This window comes from Epinephelus lanceolatus, chromosome 10 (assembly GCF_041903045.1).
Source record: "Epinephelus lanceolatus isolate andai-2023 chromosome 10, ASM4190304v1, whole genome shotgun sequence".
Classification (NCBI taxonomy): domain Eukaryota; kingdom Metazoa; phylum Chordata; class Actinopteri; order Perciformes; family Serranidae; genus Epinephelus; species Epinephelus lanceolatus.
In genome coordinates, this window is record NC_135743.1 from 2218353 (window position 1) to 2235722 (window position 17370).

At 40.4% G+C, this 17370-nt stretch overlaps 1 protein-coding gene across 1 annotated transcript; it reads right to left on the bottom strand.

Annotated features, from left to right (window-relative positions):
- Window positions 1-3376: 3376 nt before the first annotated feature.
- s100v1 (S100 calcium binding protein V1) lies at window positions 3377-14315 on the bottom strand. The gene is made up of 3 exons (XM_078171268.1): window positions 14159-14315; window positions 5090-5218; window positions 3377-3830 (listed from the first exon to the last, which is right to left on the bottom strand). The coding sequence occupies exons 1-3, from the start codon at window positions 14168-14170 to the stop codon at window positions 3660-3662; spliced, it is 312 nt and encodes a 103-aa protein (XP_078027394.1). The 5' UTR covers window positions 14171-14315; the 3' UTR covers window positions 3377-3659.
- Between the last annotated feature and the right edge of the window lie 3055 nt (window positions 14316-17370).

The window sequence follows — 17370 nt, forward strand, 5'->3', positions numbered from 1 at the left end:
AGTGTGTCCAAATCTCATCCTTGTATCAGACAGACTGAGACACTGGGGCAACACACACCGATCAGCCAAAACATTCAACCCACTGACAGGTGAAGTCAATAACACTGATCATCTTGTTGCAGTGCAATGTTCCATTGGGAAACCTTGGGTCCTGTCATGTGGATGCTATCTGATGCGCTCCACCCACCTGATCACCATTGCAGACCAAGTGAACTCCCTCATGGCAATGGCACTTGTTGATGGTAGTGCCCGCCCCCAGCAGGACAACGCGCCATGCCACACCACAAAAACTGCTCAGGAATGACCTGAGGAGCGGGACAAAGAGCTCAAGGCATCGACCTGACCTTCAGACACCCCAGATCCCAATCTGATCAAACATCTGAGGGACGTGCTGGTACCCAGAGGTACCCCAGATCCATGGTGGGGCCTCCTTGGACCGGACTTGGCTCTGACCTGTCAAGGCATCAACACAGGACCTCTGGGGGTGTCCTGTGGTGTCTGGCACCAATGTGTTGGCTTCAGATCTTTTGGGTCCCGTGGGTTGTGAGGTGGGGTACCAGCGCATCCCACAGACGTTTGATCAGACTGGGATTTGGGGAATTTGGAGGTCAGGTTGACACCTTGAGCTCCCTGTCATGTTCCTCAGGCCACTCCTCAGCAGTTTTTGTGGAGTGTCATGGTGCATTGTCCTGCTGGGGGGCCAGGGCTACCGGGTAGTGCCGCTGCCATAAGGGGGGGTACCTGGACTGCACTGGTGTTTAGATGGGTGGAGCGTGTCTGGTGGCCACCATGTGACCTGAGGACCTAAGGTTTCCCAACTTCCAAATTGCATATTGTAACAAGCTGATCCATGTTGTTCATGTCACCTGTCAGTGGTTTGAAAGACGAAGGGGAGAACTGGCACAGACCCCTGCTCCCCCCATGATGTCACAGCTCTTGGTTTGGTCTGTGGGATGGCTTTCTGTATAAAATCAGGCTCCGCCCTCAGCCCCACATTTTGCCCAACTCCAACCAGGAAGTGACTTCAGGTAACTCAAAGACAAAGGTAAATTAATTAATTAATAACTTACAAAAGCAAAAAGCAACATGACAAAACAGTGTAAACTGAATGTGTGCGCTCAGTCTGGAACAGTTTGTTGTCCAAGTGCTAATGAATAAATTTTTAACTAAACAAACTGGGGCTGTCTGAATTTAACTGACCTGCAAGTTACAAGAAAAGACAGGAATTAAAGGCCTGTCCCAAATACAGGCCTGCTGATTTCAGTCACTGAAGCTAACAGTAGCCCGGGCTACTCATTAAAGGTTTAAGGTATTTTAAGTGACTTTAAATGAAATGTAACTGGACATGTGGTGATGATGTGGGTAAGTATGTGAATCTATGAGCCTTTCATGTGGCCGTGGGGCGGCCTTCACAAATACATTCACAGTGTTGTGTAACAGTGTGGTCAAAGAAGAAGAGCAGCCTATTATCAGACAGCAACCTCTCAACTTTAAAAAAAGGAGCAATTTCTCATTTGGGATGTGCTGGAACGGGAGATTCTCATCATGGATCAACTGTGTGATGTCATCATGTCAATATGGACCAACATCTCTGAGCAATGTTTCCAGCACCTTGTTGAGTCTGTGACACCAAGAATTAAAAAGGGGGTCCAACCTGGTACCAGCAAGGTGTACCTAATAAAGTGGCCGGTGAGTTCCAGTAGTGTTAATTGATGCCCTGTATGAGATACTGATGTGAGAGCTGTGTGTTGTTTAAGTGGAAATAATCAGTTTTGAAAAGATGGTTTTGAGTCCAGTGTTTCATTTTGCTGGAGATTTGTAGTTTTGACAAAAGTCTTCAGTTGTATGTGCAGAGCTTTGAGAATTTGAGCTTCAGTTTTAGGAAACGTGTTTAAACAACGGGGGAAAACTGTAAGGTAGAATTAAACCAGAGATCAGACACAAGGACATGTTAGAAAGAAGACGGAGAAAGAGAAAAACATACCAATAAAAAGCATAAAACCAGGAAACACTAATAATAATAATAATAATAATAACCAGGAGTAAGATAGAATAAAAAGATAAATAAAGAGACACCAAAAACATTTTTAACCAGAATGTAAACATGTTTATTTCTGCTGTAATGGGAGGTCTATGGGAACTGACTCGATTCTCGAAACTGTCGCTCATAGACTCATAGATCCAGTTATCACTTGAGCCTTTAATGTGTTTTTTTCTGCAAAGTTAAAATCACTCTTTATTTTATTTTGTAAACTCTGATGCACAAACTTCTGTTAACTTTTGTTTTTCCCACCAAATAACTTACTGAACACTATGACTGGTTCGTTATATCAAAAGTGACAACAAATTTATTCACACAGGGAACATAAATATAATCTGCATCATCAGAGCTGAGATCATCAGAACACGCTAGTAACATTCAGACTGAACACATACGTCAGGTGTTAGTATCACAACAGCACACGTTTATTAATCACACGAACAAATGGAAAAGACTGAAGCAGGTTATATTTGGTGCAGAGACCAAAGAATGATATAGAGTTGGTTAAAATAAAAGTCTTTATCAAGATTTGACTCGTGTACGTAGTCGTTGATTTAAAGGTTCAGTTTTGCTGTTTTTATTTCAAGAAAATTTCACAGTTTTTCTGTTAAAGTTTGTGTATAAACGACCAAACCTGAGTTATTGGAAAGTTAATTAATAAAGAAAAAAACAGAGAAATAATTTTCATTTAAAAATTGACCTACAACAAATTTTACACAATTTATCAACATTTTTCTTTAATAAAATTTCTTTTATTTGTATTTTTTAAAATGGATTTCTTTATTTTAATTTTGTAGATGATGATTTTTGTAGATTTTTATTTTTTGTAGTATTACTGTCTTATTTTCTAAATTTTGGCACAAAGAAATTTGTAATTTATCTTGTAATATTTTTTTTATTCATACATTATTATTTCTGTTAACTTATTTCTAAATGTTTTTAATGATTTATTATAATTCTCCCATGTAATCAGGTTTGGTCTACACCAGTTCTGTGTATATTATTTAAAGTTTTTATTAATTTACACATTAATTAAATCTCAATTTCTTGGTGTATTTTTTATACATTTATTTCTTAATAAACATTTGTCTTTTTTAGGTTTTATTTATTTTTGTGTAATTTAAAATGCATGTCTGTTTTTTTCTTTTACACAATTTTAATTTTAGTGATTTCTTAATATTTTTTGTATGTTTTACATTTATTCCACAATTTATTCTATTGGTTTTATATAGCCTATTTAATTTTTGAAATGTATTTCTTTGTTTCTTAATCATTTTTATTTTTTTAAATCTTATTTCTCATTGTATTAAATGATTCCAGTCGTTGATTACTTCATTCATTTATTATGATTTTTATTTTCTAATAAGTCGTCTTTGATCCTCCGTACAATCAGACCAGTTCCAACAGATTTCAGTAACAAATTAAATGCAGTAATTCATTTGTGACACAAACAATCTTTGAATATCATCAGTGAAACTCTTCTTCTCTTCTTCCTGTGTGTCTTCCTGTCTGACTCTTGTCCTGCAGTGCCCCCCTGTGGTCAGCACAGAGAGACTAGACAGCGAGCTCAGGTGTGTCTGTGGTGCAGGTGGTCTCAGGTGTGTCTGTGGTGCAGGTTTCACTGCAGCAGGCAGCCACAGTTGGCGCTCTTCTCCTTGTACATGGAGTTGAACAGCTGGATGGCCTGTTTGTTGATCAGATTCCAGAAGTTCTCGAAGGAGATGCTCTGACCGCCCTGGATCCCCATCTGCTCCAGGACCTGACCCAGACCCTCCTCAGTCTCCACAGTCTGCAAACAGTTAACAGGAGGTGAGTCGGTGCAGCTACACATGGAAACAGTCAACAGAATAAAACTCACGGGACAGTGATGTCAACAGCGAAGCACTTGCAGACACTGACGGCCAAAATATGAGGAAATATGGACATCATTGTCTGAATGTGGACATCTGGGACTCCTTTATGTTTTATATCACAGTCACACCCAAAACATTTCAACATATAAACTTAAAATTACGGCCCTGTCACATGGAGACAGATATTTTTTAAACTGATATTTAAAAAAAAAAAAAAAGAATCTGTCCACACGCCCATCGTTTCACAAACAGTCTCTGTTGGACTCCAGATGCTCTCTGGGCCAGTAGCTGGTGATAAAGGATACGCCAGTGATAAGTCAAATACCTGAGGAATGATCTAAACCCATTGTTTCCGCCCAGCTGCCAGAAGAACATGTTGACACTGTACATTTCTGCAAACTACAGATAATATTTGCATGTTTCATACGTGTCATATCAACGTTTCTAAAGTGTCACCTGCAGGTGAAATGGCTTCAGACCACCACAAACCACTGCGCAAGACCTACAGCAGCAAAACTGGTTGTTTTTTAATAAGACAATGGGTGACAGATCCAGCAGCTTTTTAGCCACCAATCACAGGTGTTTTTCAACGGCCTGTCGCTGAGTTTCCTGCATACAGTCCCTTTCAGAATAAAAGCACGTCATCAGTACAAAACTGTGATTTGGTGACTTTTTCCTTCAACAACAAACACGTGGTTGGGTTTCTAAAAAAAGAACAGGGTTTGGCTTTACAGTCTTATAGGAAGTGAACACCAGCCTCCTGGGTGAAAGTCTGTGGTTGTTGGACCCATCCACCCCCCCTCCCACCTGTCCGGTCGTGCCCGGTCAGCGCCTGTCACGTATCATGCCGACATGAAAAGCTTTTTTCGTCCATGTCTGAGTCACTGCTGCTTCCCAAACGCTTTGTTTTTCATCTGCACGGATACAGTTACCACTGTTTAGAAAAATCTGCACCGTAGAAGGTGTTTTAAAAAAATCTGTGTTTTAGTGAGTGAACGTTCAGTTTGGGCAAAAGTGTAGAGGAAAATATCTGTTCCCAAAAATATCTGACCATGTAGACGAGGCTGAAAAGGTTTTGTACTTTACTCAACTGATGAGGGGTGACAGATAATGTAACTCACAGAGCTGCATTTATAACCTGTCAGAGTTTGATTATTGATCACAGCCAGAGCTGTGATGTCATGGTGGTCTGTACCTTGCCGAATCCAGGCAGCTGTTTGGAGATCATGGTCTGGAACTGGGTGGTGTTCATGGTCGGTTGGTCGTCTGCAGCTTTGTGAAACTCTGTGACCAACGTGTTGATGGCCAGCTCCAGATCTGAGTACTGAGACAAGAACACAGGGACTCATGATCAATAATCAACGATTGACCAACATCTGTTATCAGACTGATCATTAGAGAGAATCCCTGAATCATCACACCTCAACAGCAGGGATGGAAGAAGTATTGACGCTTTTTACTTCAGTAAAGTAACAACACCACAGAGTGAAACTAGAATTAGAACGTCTCCACGAACCAATCAAGTGGCAGATACAGTTTAGGTCCACAGTATCTGACCAAATGTCTCCCCTTCTGTCCTGAGATATGACGTTAAAACATGATGTCACAGTCAAGCTGACCTTTGACCTTTTGACCTTCATTATTTTATCTGTTAGACATTTTTGTGAAGTTTTGTCATAATCAATGTATGGATTATTGAGTTATGGCTAAAAACATGTTTTGTGAGGTCACACTGACCTTTGACCTTTGGCCACCAAAGTCTCATCAGTTCATGTTTAAGTCCAAGTGGACATTTGTGCCAAATTTATGGAAACTCCCTCAAGGCCTTCTTGAGATATTGCATTTGCGAGGCGCCCGACCTATGACCACCAAAATCTAGTCTGTTCATTTTGCCAAATTTGAAGAAATTCCTTTAAGGTGTTCTTGAGATATCATGTTCAGAAGAATAAGATGGACAGACGGACACCTTTCAAGACACCCAAGGACACTTATAAGACAGTCAGTACAAAATAAAAGTTGACAATAAGCAATAACAAAGAGCAACAACAACTGTGATGAAATCAATATACAGATGGTATAGAGGTGACTAGCTCTATATTTTACCCTACTGGTTGCTAATTGGCTGAACTGTTTGGACGTGTACACAGAAACTCCTTCCCATCTTTACCAATACTGTTTATCATCATACATTTATTTTCTCACCAGTGTCCATGAGTCAATAACTTCCAATAAGCTTCAACACAAACGTCCAATAAATACAGCCACATAAATCTTAATCCGAACACAGTGGAAAACTGTTTGTTTCCCAACATCAGCAACACCTGTGCTTACTGGCATGAACTTAAATACTATGGCCTGCGTCAGGCGGTGACATAAGCCACCTAGTTGCGTGGCAGAATAATACATTTAACACAAATCAAACACATGGCCCCAACACGTGTAATGAAACATCAGGAAAGGCTGTACCAAAAAGTTTCAGCTGTGACTTAAGAGAAACCGACGTGCACTGATGCAGACCCTAAGGAAGAGCATTCCACAGATTAGGGCAAGCTTCACTGAAGGCTCGGTCATCCATAGTACGAAGCCTGGAGGGGGGAGTCGAGAGTGAGTGGGCGTCAGCGGGGTGGTGTGAACAAGGCAGCGTGTAAGAATGGAGAAGAGTTTAAAGACAAAGCAGAGTATTTAAAAACAAATGTGCTGTTTCACAGGGAGCCAGAGAAGGTGCTGAAGAGTTTGTGTGGCGGGGAACTCTTGCTGCTGAGTTTTGGCTGGTGAGGCAATGAGGACAGCCTCAGACTCATCCTGCTGGTCATCAAAGCATCATTTAAGTCTGTCAGGTTTGGTGGTGGCAGAGTGTCCGAGGGCTTGGTGTGAATATAGAGTTGTGTATCATCAGCATAGCGGAGAACATTGATGCCATGTTGATGAATAATGTGTCTGAGAGTGAGAATATGAATGACAAATGATAAAGGCCCAAGAATGGAGCCCTGAGGAACACCTTAAAAAAGTGGGGATGTGGGAGACCTAAAGCCGCTAATAAAGACAAACTGTTGTCTCATGGTGAGGTAGAATTTGAACCATTATTGATGCATTTATGTGTTCATCACTTTAATGTTGCCTTTTTTTTTTTTTACTAAACTGCTGGTCGTCTTTTCAAACTCACCGAGGGATCAATGAAGTTTTATCTATAACACATCATTTATTGGTTGATTACATTTTGTATTAATAATCTGAATCTGTAAATAAGTAAAGTTACAAATAAATAGTGCAGCAAAAAGTGCATATTTTTGTGACATGAAGTAGAAACATAAAGTAGCATAAAATATTAAAGTACAAGTACGTCAAAACTGCACTTAATCACAGTACTTGAGTAAATGTACTTTCTGCCACTGGATGTGACCCAGACAAAGCTGTTAATACATCAACTAAGATTTAATACCAGATATATTGGTATATTATATTAAGGTGTGACTCTCTGTAACACTGAGTGACTCATTGTGTCAACACAGGATCTCTGCAGTTCCTCAGTCTGTCAGCCAATCAGAGAGCAGTTTGATTTTATCTGAAACGTTCATAATGAACTCAGTATGAAGTGAGCTGAGTGCTGCTGTTAATCATTTACATCTTCAGTTACAACTTGTGCAGAGGGAGCAATGATGTGTTTTAATCTGGAATTCAAAAAAAATAATAAAAAGGTGACAGAAACAATTTATCGGGATTTAAAAATGTCAACAAGAGTGTCTACAGACTATTTATTAACAGTATCCATAGATAATCAGTTTATTTATGATCAAAATGACTTTAACTGATCATAAAGATCAAGATTCATCCTGTCAACATATTTTATCTGCTCATTTGTGTTGCTGTTAATATGTACTAAAGGGACAGTTCACACCAAAATGAAACACACATATTTTCTATGGTCGGGAATCACAACGATACGATATTATCACGATACTAAATATGTTTCGATATTCTGAGTATCGCAATAAAATTGATAAAATTGTGATTTATTACATTTTATTAACTGTAAATTATGTCCCCAGAGGAAAACTTTGTCAACATCTGTTTTATCTAACAAGATAAAGTTATCAGTCGGTTCATCTCACTTCAGTCTTTTTTGCAGCAGCAAAATGTATAGAGTGGACTGAAAAAGCAACTGATCACAGTATTATTATTAAAAGGCTACCTAAAGTTTAATTTGTATTTGTAATATTAAGCATTTATATAATAAAAAAATCTGTACTTGGCACTGTGTGACAATATGATACTGCCACACAAAGATCTTGGGATACTATGCTGTATCGACTTTTCCCCCTCCCTTAATCTTTTCCCTCTTAACTGTAGTGCTTTTTATCATTCTAGATAGTTTTGGTGTGTGTTGCAGAGTGTTGGAGATATCAACCGTACAGATGTCTGCCTTCTCTCCAGTATCATAAAACTAGATGTCACTTGGCTTGTGGTGCTCAAAGCGTCAAAAACTACATTTTAAAAACTCAACATCAGTCTCTTTCCAGAAATCATGACCTTGTTACTCAAGATAATCCACAGAGCTTGTTGTGAACAGGTTCACGTAGGAACTATTTTCTTTCTACCAGACTACAACTGTTAACCATATCACTGCTCAGAAGGAGGCGTGCATCAACTGCTAGCTTATCTAGCACCACTGAGCTAGCTAACACTACAAGAGGGCACCATTAATGTTTACATATCGCACTGACACGTGCACAAACCTATCATCCATGAGTAGATGCACACTTCCTTTTGTGGTTTGTAGGAAAAAAAAATTGTTCCTCTTCATATCAAAATTTCTGAAGTGAAAACTGCAACTGTAATAACTCCAGTGAAGACACAGCGTCAGCAGTATGACCTGCGAGCAGTGTGTTTACAGTGACATCAGTGTAATTTGGCACCGTTTATAAAATGTTATGAACACAGTGTCAGATGAGTAGCAGTGTTACTACAGTGTTTACACTGACATCAGTGTGATTTGGCACCATTAAGCTGCGTTCAGTAATCAGCCTGTTAGTGTTGATTTTGTAGGAGGATAATCAGGTTGAACAGCTCTGCAGCCTGACCTCATCCTAACAACTCATAAAATTATCTGTTCACGGTGTGGTTTACCAAAATATGTTAAACTTTACCTTTCAACAACACTGTGGTGAATGTGTGGTTAGATTTAGTCACACAAACCACTTGGTCATGGTCAGGGAAAGATCATGTTTTGGCCTAAAATACCTGGTTTCAGGGGCACAATCACCGCTGGGAAAGCTAACAAGCTGCTGGAAGAACAGTGATGGGTCACTAAAAAACACCCACGCTTGGGGGCTAAAAAGCTGCAGCTAAAAAACACCCGTGTTTGAAGGCCAAAAGACCGCTGGAAAACAGAATGTGTCCCTAAAAAACATGCATGTATAGGGGCTTAAATGCTGCAGGAAAACCAACCATGGGTTGCTTAAAAACACTTATGTTTGCGAGCTAAAAAGCTGCAGGAAAAAGAGCCATGGGTTGTTAAAAGATGGAAAAGCGATAATTTGCTAAATCACAATCAGGTTTGTCATCTGTCTGTCTGCAGTGCTCTGCAGCTTGTTAGCTGTCTCGCCTACATGCCACACCATCTACTGTCCCCTCCACCTCTGCAGGACAAAGTCAGCACATACACCACGTCACTTCAGAAACACTGATATGATGCATATGGAACAAACACATGTAACATAACGCCAACATTTTCTCCTGACAACTGGGCTGATTGTTTTAAATGGAAGTTCATTTAACTGGAGAAAATTAAACAACCTGTCGCAGCGTCATTTTTCAGTCCAAATATAACAAACAGAACAGATGTTATCTTCAATATACAAATCCAAAACTGTCAGCAAACTGTTATCCAAAAAATTCCACATCTTAGCCCCCAAACTTTCAGTGTCAGTGCTCATCAAGTGTCTCGAGTCCTCGCAGCTCACAAGAGCTGAAATTTGAGAGAAGTTTGACAGAATCAGGGAGTTCCTCCTTAAACACTGAAATTATGAGAGAAGAATGCGGCCCCTGGTGTGTGAGGGGCCCTCGGCAGCTGTTTGTGGAGCCTCGGGCTGTTTGACAGAGTTTGAACAGTTAAACAGCTGAATGAGATCAGACCGAGCGGCTCTCTGAGGACTCCTCACTGTTGTTGTGAAAGAGGGCGGCGGCTGCAGAGCTGCTCCAACAATATCCAACTGAAATCTGCCTGATTTAAAACCAACCGCTATAAAGTTCACATCAAAAACCAGTTCACAAAACCAGTCCCAGCCTCTGTTTCCAGCAGGATTCAAACAGGTTGGTTCTTTAAGAACTCGTTACAACAGGAAACATCTCTGATCCGTCACTCAAAGCTTCAGCAGATTAAAGAGTTCCTCTGTGATCAGTGACAGAAACATGATTCAGAAATATGATTCTGCAGCAACAACAGAGTTTGATCTGAATCCATGTCAAACCTAAAGGTGAAGTGAACATAAAATAACAGAGATACTCACTGCTGATGATGAAACACACACCGTTACTTTACTCACATTATTCACCAGGACGATGTCAAAGGTGTCCGATCACTGATGGAGTGAATATTTAGCAAATTTAATAGGTTTCGGCACAAAAACCTCTTGGTCATGGTTAGGAAAAGATCATGTTTTGGCTTAAAATACCTGGTTTTGAAGGCACAGTCACCGCTGGGAAAGCTCAAAAGCTGCAGGTAAAACAGCAATGGGTCACTGAAAAACACCCACGCTTGGGGGCTAAAAAGCTGCAGGAAAACAGCATTTGGCTGCTAAAAAACATGTTTAGGGGTTAAAAATTACAGAAGAATCAGCCATGGGTTGCTGAACAATCGCCACGGGAAAAACAGCCTGAGTTGCTAAAAAACATATTTGGGGGCTAAAAAGCTGCAGGAAAGACAGCCATGTTTGAAGGCTAAAAGGCTGCTGGAAAACAGCAACAGGTCACTAAAAAACAGCCAGGGGCTGCTTTAAGTTACCTGTGTTTAAAGGCTAAAAGGCCGCTGAAAAATCATGCATGTATAGGGCCAAAACATGCAGGAAAAACAGCCATGCGTTGCTATAAAAAACACCCACGTGTGGCCTAAAAAAACTACAGGAAAAACAGCAATGGGTGGCTAAATAGAAACCCATCTTTGGGGCTGAAAAGCTGCAAACACACACCTTGACTTTACTCACATTATTCACCAGGAGGATGCTGAAGTTATCTGATCACTGATGGAAGTATTTAACCAATCAAATGCTGTCTTTACTTTACCTGTACGATAATTAGCATCAGATTGTTTCTATAAAACTTGAAAACGTGAATTATTAGTAAACTGATGTAAATGAATTGTATGAATGTATTTTCATGGGGCAAGGTTTTATAATTAGTACTGATATACACAGATAATAAAAAAGAATCAGAGGAAATTCATAAAACACGCAGAAAATATGGACTCTTAGTGACGCCCACCGTCCACATACTTCTGGCCACATCTGTTCAACAGCTACCACTGTTGCTCTACTGATTTTTACGTGTTGTTGCAAAATGTTCTCCCAGCTCATCAGATACGGACGCTTGGTCAGTGGCTCTTACACTATGCTGTAGGTTCGCCTCCTGCATCAGTTTTAGACTTTCGGAGACAGCGTTCCAATAGACACTTTTTGTGTTCATAAACAGTGATGACGTATTTTGCGGGCGGAGCCAAACTGGTGACAGAAAGGGACAGTAGTGGTGTCTGTGTGAGCGCCAAGTAAAATGTAAAAAGCACTAAATTTCTCAACTGATGAGTCGCAATGAATCGTTTTTATATCCATGAGTTTATGATCTACGTACAGTAGAAAAAATATTTGGTCTCCAATTAATTATAATCTCAATATTAAGGCCAATCACTGCTGCTCAGTGCTCAGTAGAGGAGTGTGTGTGTGTTTGACTGACATGAAATGAATTACTTACGTGGTGAAAAATAATTCATCATCATAAGACTCACGTTTGTCAGGCACATATTTGTCTTATTGTCCCTGGTTAATAGTTGTGGAGACGTCCCCATATAGCTTAATGTGGAAGTACAACTAATCAACTTGCTAGCGCGCTAGCTAGCTAACGCTGTCTGCTTAACATCTTGATTGACGAAGTGTATTAACTTTCACCACTGCTCACTGTAGAGAGGCCACAGCAAGAAAACATGTTCTTTGTATATTATCCCAGTGATAAGCTGGTTTGGCCCAATTCTGGGGTGTCATCCATACCGAGTCTCAGTCGAGTCAGGCAACTGGATGCAGCCCGGCTAATTTCATCCGGCATGCAGAATTCATAGGCATTCTAGGCCAGGTCATTCTGGCTCCCTGGGATAGCCTATAATGTGTGTTTGGATCAGTTCAGCTGCATCCAGGCAGGGAAAATGAAAGGCTCGCTAACGTTAGCATTTTAGCTAACATAGCTAGTGACTAGCTATGGCTGATCCTGACAGCTAGAAACAAACATTATGATCCATCACATGTTCAATAACATAAACTAGAACACGTTATCTCGTGTATTCACACTCGTTACATGCACTGTGTCCTTTCAAAATAAACTTCCATTGTCACAGGAAAAAAACATCATGGTTTGGCTTAAAATAAGCACACAGCATGCTACACATACTAGCATATGGCGCTGTAATTAAAAGAACTCAACTGACTTTTGGTTTTACACGGGAAACGAACAGCGACTCCGTTTGACTCGTCCACCCACCCCTCCCGCCCACCCTACTCGGACTTTTTGGCCCTTTGAGTTTCGTTGTTCTTGCATTTCCCCCTGCTGTCGCCAGGCACTGTTAAACTATAATGGTGACTGGCCGTGTATCATGCTGAGGTGAATGGTCGGCTTTTTTTGTTGGTGTCTGACGTTGGAAGTCACTGACAAAGCGCCGGATTTCGACGACTTCAGAGTGACACCGGGTTGAACTGACACTTCCAACTGATACCTTTCTCAACATGAGTAACATTTTAAATAGAAAACAAAGAAAATGCCAACATCCTGGTTCTGAAAACTGTCCTTTAATTTTAGGGTGAGTTCAGCAGATGTGCCTTGTGTTTTACCCTTTAACTTAATGAAACCAATTATTTCAAATCATGAAATTTCGCCACAACACTTCCTGTTATCTTAATGTGTGTGACATCAGTGCTGTGGGAGCGGCTGACCGGCTGGCTTGTGTTCTGATGGATGTTAAAAGTGGAAAAGTTTTAAGTAAATATAAGTTTTTGAGATATGATAAACATTTTATTTTGATAAAGTCATACTGTCTTTGATCAAATTTCAAAATAAGAGCATCATCCTTAGGTTTTTTTTGGAAGTTGTTTCCCCTCGTATATTCTGGGTGTGTTTGTTTGCTGAAGGTGTGAACTGAACTGGGATCAGTGTTTCAGCTGAACTGGGACACTTTAGGAAACATGTCTGCAGTTTAATACATTTGAATTCAATATTGTTTAAAACTATATTTAGTATGAAAGTATATTTGCTCAAGTACTGTACATGAGTGCAATTTTAAAGTACTTGTACTTTATGTGAGTATTTCCATGTTAAACTACTTCTCCAGTCCATCTCAGGGAGAAATATCATACTTTTTGCTGCTCTATAATTATCTGACAAATTTGGTGCTTTAACTATATTTTTATTCCAATATTTTTGTTCTGCAGGATTTTACTTGTAACCTGCAGTAACCTGTTACTTCTTCTGCTGAAGTTAAAGATCTGAATACTTCTTCCACCTCTAACTCAGTGTACAGATGTGTTATTGTAGCTGCCTATAATTAATTGCAAAAAACAAACAAAAAAGGAGTTTATTGCTTTAATCAATCATCTCATTGAAACTTTATATATGTTAAAAGTTTTGCACCGTTTCAATGTGCGAGTGCAGTTTTGTAGTAGTAGTAGTAGCTCCGCACCTTGCTGCTGACCTCAGATCAGTCAGAGCAGAATAAGAGTTTCTGCCACTTGATTTATTTCTGTGTTAATGAGCTTCATTAGCAGGACTCGTGTTGTCAGAAACACAAAGTGAACTTATCTTAAAGATGTTATTAATGATCTGTCTGCGTGTTTCCATCGCCACGATCAAACAGCCTGCAGAGACTCTTCACAACTTTTACTCTCTTGAATATCATTTAAGTTTTGAACCAATAAAACAACCCCTCGCCTCTCTCTAACACCACTGCTCCTCTCCTCCTCACTGATCTGATCACTCTGATCAATATGTAATCGATCAGCCTGCATGCTGAGCTTACCTTAGTCGCCATCTGTGAAGGTTTGGTCGCCAAAAAAACTCCGAAAACTGCGCGAGAGACCGACAGAGACTGTGAGCAGAGAGGGACTGAAGCCGCACACTGTTTCCTGCTGAGAGGCGACGGAGTCCTCCCACTGCGCGCACACACACACGCGCGCACACCTTGAGCATGTACACACATATACACACACATCAATTCTTGTGCTTTTATCTTTGTGTGGACCCTGATTGTACTCTTTAACGCTTGACCCTTAGGGACTGTTCGTTACTTATGAGGGGGGAGGGGAGGTGCAAAAAGGGGGAGGCAGAGATAGATTTTTACTGTGGTTTAGGGGCGGAGCATACACATTTCACTGGCTGTATTATCCATTTATTTTACCACCGATTTTTACAGGAAACGCAGCTTTCAAATTTTGGCGATTTTCCAAATTTTTGCGATAATTTTTCAGGATACATTTTGTCAATTTTTAAAGAAAACGCGCTCCAAATGCACATTCTTTTCTTTAAAATTAAAAAAATAAAAACGCTTTTGTCAGGAAAACAAATCTGATCTTAAAAGTGATATTTCATCAAAATCACTTTATTCTACTTTTTTTTTTCCTTGTACAACAAAAATGGATAAAAACAAAATGTTTGCATGACAGCAGTGAGGAACTTCAGGATTATATCTTCATCTTTTAACCTTCAAACATAAAGGGTAAGTTTTAAACATCTAATAACTCATTAATAGTGGAGGGAGTGTCATGTGTTTTCCCCAAATCACTCAGGGAGGCTCAAGGAAAAATGTTTGGTGCTTCGGGGAGGGTCACAGCCAGCCAACCCCTCCTCTGACAAGTGAAGAACAGTCCCTAACATGAACCATCACATCTAAATACCTAATCCCAACCCATAAGCAAGATTCATACTTCTGCATCAAATCGATTCTGTACCTACCACATAGGCTTTGTGTCAACATAGAGCCTACACTGTAAATTACGTCTTAGTCTGACTCAGCGCCTCACCAAAAATGTAAACATCTTGCAGTGATGCAGTTACATCTGTTTCTGTAAAGCCTCCACAAAAATAACATTTTAATTCTTGTGTGTGATTTATCCTGGCTTCATATGAGCAGAGGAAATCTCTGCTTGTGGCTAGGCTAATTTATACAATGTAAAATGCCATAGGCTTATGCTAATAACGTTAGCATGTTTGGTTTGTGGGGAAAATGTGTCAAGCAAAGGACAAATGTTTTGTCTATGAATGCTGTGAGTTATAATCGAGCAGATTTGTGTACTTGTGTTTGAAATTATCTCTATTAAGCCATGTTTAACACTTTTTAGCCACCACCAGTATCTTTGATTGTATTCACTGATTTTTCAAGACCCACAGAATAATTTGTTCTATGAATATGTAAACAGTCTATACAGCAAACTAAAGAACAAACCTTCTGTTTTTATACACTGAAAACATTTTCATTCTGTCTTATTTCATTTCTTTTTTTTTATCAACACTTCATCAGTTTGAATTGTATATATATAAAAGTAATGATAATGATGAAAATAATAGTCTTTGAGGTATAGTGGAACACGTAACGTTCAGTGATCGTTCAATGTTCTGTGTCTCTGTCTCCTCTGTGGTCGTCTTGTCCGTGTGTCACTGTCACTGTCATGGAGATCTCACTTCGTCCCACCAAACTCGTTTGTTTCTTCGTCCAATTCGGATTCAGAATGTTGATCAAAACAGGAAGTGTCAGAGTCTGAGTCTATCAACGTCTCCATGGCGTCGAGCTGACACACAAGCCCAGATAGCACACGTACATCTGGCCGACGTCGCCCGATGTATCAAGTTTAGATCGTTAAGACGTAGCAGGGAGAGCGTTTGCTCATTGCCAAGACGTCGCTGAGACGTTGGCCTTTAATCGAAAATGACCACCACGCGACGTTCAAACGATCAATAAAATAAGCTGCGCTCAGTAGGCGTTCCTTCATTAATATTCATATGCTTCGTTAACTACGACCTTTATTCATTTAGGTCGGACCTTTCAAACGACAAATATTTCACCATCCAATGTGAGAAATCAGTGCTAACATTCAAAAATAGCTGACTGTTACCCTATTTCATGTGTAAGTGTGCACAATGAAGAGACAAAAGTCAATTTGACAAACTTTATTTTCAAATTTCCACAAACAATATCTGACGGCCAGTCCGCTTCTCCTGGCAGCCTGCAAGACACAGAAAAGACGATGAGCACATAACTTCAAGAAACAAATCCCAACTTCACCACTGTATTTTTTTTTTAGCATTTCAGCTGTCTTTTAGCCAGATTGAAGGCTTTGGGTCCGTCACTCTGCTTAATTTAGTGTTGAAACGGTTAAATAACGGGATCCGCTGTTAACAGCAGCTCAACAATCAGTCCTTCATCTCGGAAAAACTGTGGTTTCAAAAATGCTCTATTACTTGTAGCCACCGGGTCAGTTTGCTTTGCAGAGGAGGAGACCTCGACTGATAAATTGCCCATAAAATCACATTAACAACATACTGAAGGCATCCTTAAACTTCACTATTTCACCTCCGCGCTCCTCTCTGCTGGTCTCCCAGACACTTGAGCACATGTCCAGGGCCCCGGAGGTCAGGCCGGGGGGCCGGGGGGCCGGGGGGCCACGGGACCACGGGTGGCAGCTCCGGCACTTCCACTTTAACCCAAAACGAGTGCTCACGATAACCAGATGAGCAGATAACGTCAACTAGGGGAAATAAAATGAAAACACCAGAGTTGTAGCCTGTTAGCTAGCATGAGCTAAACCGCTAAACTAGCTAACAGCTAATGAAAGATAACGTTAGTTGGTGGGGACATGTGCTAAGCTATATACACCCAGTCGTGCCTCGCCACTCACCAGGAACCTCTTTTAACGGTCACAGAAGAAACAACAAAGCTATTTTCTGCCAGTTTATTCCAGTTAGCTTACCTGAAACCAACTGCGATGAGATGCTGTGTGCTGCGAGCTCAGTTCCGAACAAACATCATGGAGATGAAATCCCGCCTCTGCGGCGACTTCCGTATGTGGGCAGACATTCTACGGCACTGGGCCGACCCAAAGCCGACATAACAGAGACGTTTGATGAGCTGGGACAAAAGAGTATTAAATTTAAAGATATCCGCCCATGCGGCCGACGCTTGTCAGACGTTATAAATTCAGGGCCGATGTGTCGTCCTCAGGCCGACGTCGGCCAGAT

Excerpts from the sequence above, each read along its gene's own strand:
- s100v1 (XM_078171268.1), bottom strand. Across the intron at positions 3,831-5,089 it reads AGCTGCCTGGATTCGGCAAG|ACTGTGGAGACTGAGGAGGG; the intron begins GTACAGACCACC and ends AACTGTTTGCAG.